This window comes from Microcaecilia unicolor, chromosome 14 (assembly GCF_901765095.1).
Source record: "Microcaecilia unicolor chromosome 14, aMicUni1.1, whole genome shotgun sequence".
Lineage (NCBI taxonomy): Eukaryota > Metazoa > Chordata > Amphibia > Gymnophiona > Siphonopidae > Microcaecilia > Microcaecilia unicolor.
In genome coordinates, this window is record NC_044044.1 from 23,670,931 (window position 1) to 23,675,199 (window position 4,269).

At 42.0% G+C, this 4,269-nt stretch overlaps 1 protein-coding gene across 1 annotated transcript; it reads right to left on the reverse strand.

The window, feature by feature from the left end:
- Positions 1–455: 455 nt before the first annotated feature.
- On the reverse strand, positions 456–1,034 carry LOC115457078 (olfactory receptor 1F1-like). Its single transcript, XM_030186502.1, has one exon. It carries the CDS (start codon positions 1,032–1,034, stop codon positions 456–458), a length of 579 nt encoding a protein of 192 aa, XP_030042362.1.
- Positions 1,035–4,269: the final 3,235 nt, after the last annotated feature.

A 4,269-nucleotide genomic window follows, 5' to 3' on the forward strand; every position in this document is an offset into this window, starting at 1 on the left:
GAATATCTTGAATACCTGACTTTCTTGGTATATCCTAAGGATGAGCTTGCAAACACTGATCAGGAAATGATAAACTTTATTTCTTCTGCACATGTTGATCCATACAATTTGAAGAGCAGGGTATGTTGGCGCTTCCAAAAAATGCAAGGGAGAAGCAATGTTTCTTATATATCTGAATTTATTATAAATGCACCAAAGCATTAACAAAGCGGCAGGGTTTCGGCGCATAGGCGCCTGCCTCAGGAGTCTGAAGATATAGCATACAACAGGATATATTGTGTATCAGATGTTATAGACAGGAAAGCAGGAAAAGTTACTAGGTTCTGTGGCTGATCTCGCCCTTCTGCATGTTGATCTCCAGTTCAAGACTAAAGGACACAAATGTCACAAGAGTGCTTTATTTTCAGGACCAAGCATGATTTTATAAGAGCAGTAATAGATTATTTGGTTCTTCATTATTGTTTTCCATATCTGACTTTTCTTAGGGCATTTTTTACTTCTTGATTTCTCAGACTATAAATTATGGGGTTTAACATTGGAATTAAAACAGTGTAGAGAAAGGAGAACAGTTTGTCTAGGCCTGGTGAGTACAGTGAGGGTGGTCTCATATACATGCAGCTCAAAGTCACATAGAATATTATAACCACAACGAGGTGGGAGGAACAGGTGGAGAAGGCTTTGCTTCTGCTTTCTGTAGATCGGATTTTCAGGATGGTTTTGATGATACAGGTATATGATATTAGGATTAACATAAAGGGAAGGACTGCCACGAAGATCCCGTCAATAAGTATCAGAATTTCAAGGCTGTACACTTCACTGCAGGAGAGTTTTATCAATGCGTTGACATCACAGAAGAAATGGTTAATTACATTGAGGTCACAGAATGATAACTGAGATATTAAAAAATCTGGAGGAAATACACTCAGAGCACCAGCTACCCATGATGCAGCGATGAGTGAGGTACATATTTTCTTATTCATCATGAGTGCGTAGTGCAATGGGTGGCAGATCGCCACGTAGCGATCATAGGCCATGGCAGCTAGGAGAAAGTATTCTGCACATTCAAAATTCATGAAAAAATAGAGCTGGGTCATGCAGAGAGGAAAGGAAATGTATGTGTTTCCTGTGAAGAGGTTGTCTAATAAAGTTGAAAGAGTGACTGTGGTGTTGCAGATATCTAAGAAGGACAAGTTGCTGAGGAAGAAGTACATGGGTTTGTGGAGGTGATGATCGGAGAACATTAATATTAAAAACCCCAAATTTCCCAGCACAGAGATAAAGAAGGCCAGAAGAACTATTAAGGAAATGAAGACCTGTTCGTGAGAGTAATCAGAGAAGCCCAAAAGAATGAATCCCGTGGTCGCTGTCTTATTCTTCATCTTCATTATTGCTGTCATCTGTTGATATATTAAGGAATAAAGATATCATCATCACAACTGAGAAAGCAATATAAGTTTGAACTATATAGAGATGTGCATAGGGTAAACAAATTGGTTAGGGTTTGGTTTGGTTGACCATTTATCCAGATTTTCAGAATTGGTTTGGATTGTTTCACGCATTTGGGTGTTCCTTTGGTGGTGGTGAGGTTATTTCGAGGGAGTCTCTTCAGAATGGTGAAGGGCTGTTGTAGGAGGGTAGGTCTCTTAAGGGAAGGGTAATGGGGTTTCTTTTGGGGGGCAATGACTGAGGGGACACTACTGTTTTTGGCAGGGGGTTAGAGGAATTAATTAGAAACCTCCAGCGCCTTTAAAATGGCCACTTGGAGCATCAGACCTTGTGCTGGTGGCTCAAAGCTTACAATATTAATCAAAAAATGACACAACATGTGAAGATAAACACAAGTTGTATTATTCAACTTGTATAATATTGAGGTGCTTTGAATATATTTGCATTATTTGCATCTAATTGAATACTCATTACATCCTTAGAATTGAAAATCTCATGTTCTATCCTTTATGCATTTTTTTAATGTTCTTTCAGTAAAATAGATCTCATCTCCTTACCGCTCCGGAATGCGTTCCTTCTTGCCTGCTCGTATCTTACCCTCCACTATAAGAACTGCACTGGAGTCAAGTACAAAACTGCGTAAGCTACCTCCTTCTCTTTCCTTGGGACTCAGTTTTGGAACTCTTTACCAAGGTCCATCAGAACCATTGCAGATCATCCAACATTCCGGAAATCACTGAAGACCATGTTATTCAGAAAGGCCTACCCTGCTGGCTCTCCCAGTGACTCCACTGCTGGACGCACACCAAACTAAAGACATTTGGACATAATCCCTTCCCTACCAGCTTGCCCTCTATCCTCATCCATTCCTATTCTTCCCCATTATCACTTGTAGATTTGCTGATTAGTTTCATTTTGTTACATTGGCACTTGCCTCTGTGGTGCATTGTAAGCCACATTGAGCCTGACATTGTTGGGAAACTGTGGGGTACAAATGAGATAATAAATAAATAAAATATTACATTCAGTACAAATTTCCTTTCCTCTCTCTATATATACAGTCCTGAACTATTTCTAATTACAAACAGACCAGCTCTGTCTACTTCTTAGTTATGAACATATTTCGGCTCTGATTTCCATATTGAATACGGTGCTCAAGGCATGTGACTCATTTTGAGTGAGCTAAAAGTTGATTAATCACCACTTCTGACAATTCTTCTAGTGCATAGTCTTTAGACTTCAATCCACACACATATCAAAACTATCATGATAAAGGACTCCTTTTACTCAGCGGCGGTAAACCCAACGCTGGCTTACCGCTCACTAAACAGGAAGTTACGCCAGGCTACCACAGCAGCCCAGCAGTACTTCCCACCCCTAGCACGCTGTCATTTCGGGCGCTACAAAAATATATTTATTTTTGTAGTGCCGGAGTGTACCTGGTGGTAATTGGGTAGTGCCGCTCAATTGGTGGCGGTAAGTGATCCCCCTGAAATGGTCGCGTGGTAAGTACTACTACTACTTATCATTTCTAAAGTGCTACTAGACGTACGCAGCGCTGTACACGAACATGAAGAGACAGTCCCTGCTCGACAGAGCTTACAATCTAATTAGGACAGACAAACAGGACAAACAAGAGATAAGGGAATATTAAAATGAGGACGATAAAATAAGGGTTAAGGAATTAAACGCAGCATCAAAAAGGTGGGCTTTTAGCCTAGATTTGAAGACGGCCAGAGATGGAGCTTGACGTACTGGCTCAGGAAGTCTATTCCAGGCATATGGTGCAGCAAGATAAAAGGAACGGAGTTAGCGGTGGAGGAGAAGGGTGCAGATAAGAGAGATTTACCCAGTGAACGGAGTTCCCGGGGAGGAATGTAGGGAGAGATGAGAGTGGAGAGGTACTGAGGAGCTGCAGAGTGAATGCACTTATAGGTCAATAAGAGGAGTTTGAACTGTATGTGGAAATGGATAGGAAGCCAGTGAAGTGACCTGAGGAGAGGGCTAATATGAGCATAACGACACTGGTGGAATATTAGTCGTGCAGCAGAATTTTGAACAGATTGAAGAGGAGAAAGATGGCTAAGTGGGAGACCTGTGAGAAGCAAGTTGCAATAGTCTAAGCGAGAAGTGATAAGAGTGTGGATGAGAGTTTTGGTAGTGTGCTCAGAAAGGAAAGGGTGAATTTTGGTGATATTATAGAGAAAGAAACAACAGGTTTTAGCAGTCTGCTGAATATGTGCAGAGAAGGAGAGGGAGGAGTCGAAGATGACCCCAAGGTTACGAGCTGATGAGACAGGAAGGATGAGAGTGTTATCCATAGAAATAGAGAATGGAGGAGGAGGAGAGGTTGGTTTAGGGGGAAAGGTGAGAAGCTTAGTCTTGGTCCTGTTTAGTTTCAGATGGCGCTGAGACATCCAGGCAGCAATGTCAGACAGGCAGGCTGATACTTTGGCCTGGATTTTGGCTGAGATTTCTGGTGTGGAGAGGTAGATCTGGGAGTCATCAGCGTAAAGATGATACTGAAAACCATAGGATGAGATCAGAGTACCAAGGGAAGAAGTATAGGTGGTAAGTGCTTTACTTACCTCACAGCCATTTCCTGCAGGAAAGCAAGACTTCCGTTTTACCTGCTGCAGTAAAAGGGGGCCTCAGTGTACGTGAAAAGCACGCACCGACGCCAGCGCAGTCCCCCTTTTACCGCAGCTTGGTGAAAGGGGCCCATAATTAGGAACTGATTTAGGTCCTTTTTTTTTCAAAACCGTGTTAGCAGCTGCCGGTACACGAATGTTGACACAGCCTTTTCACGTTTGTTTTTACTAA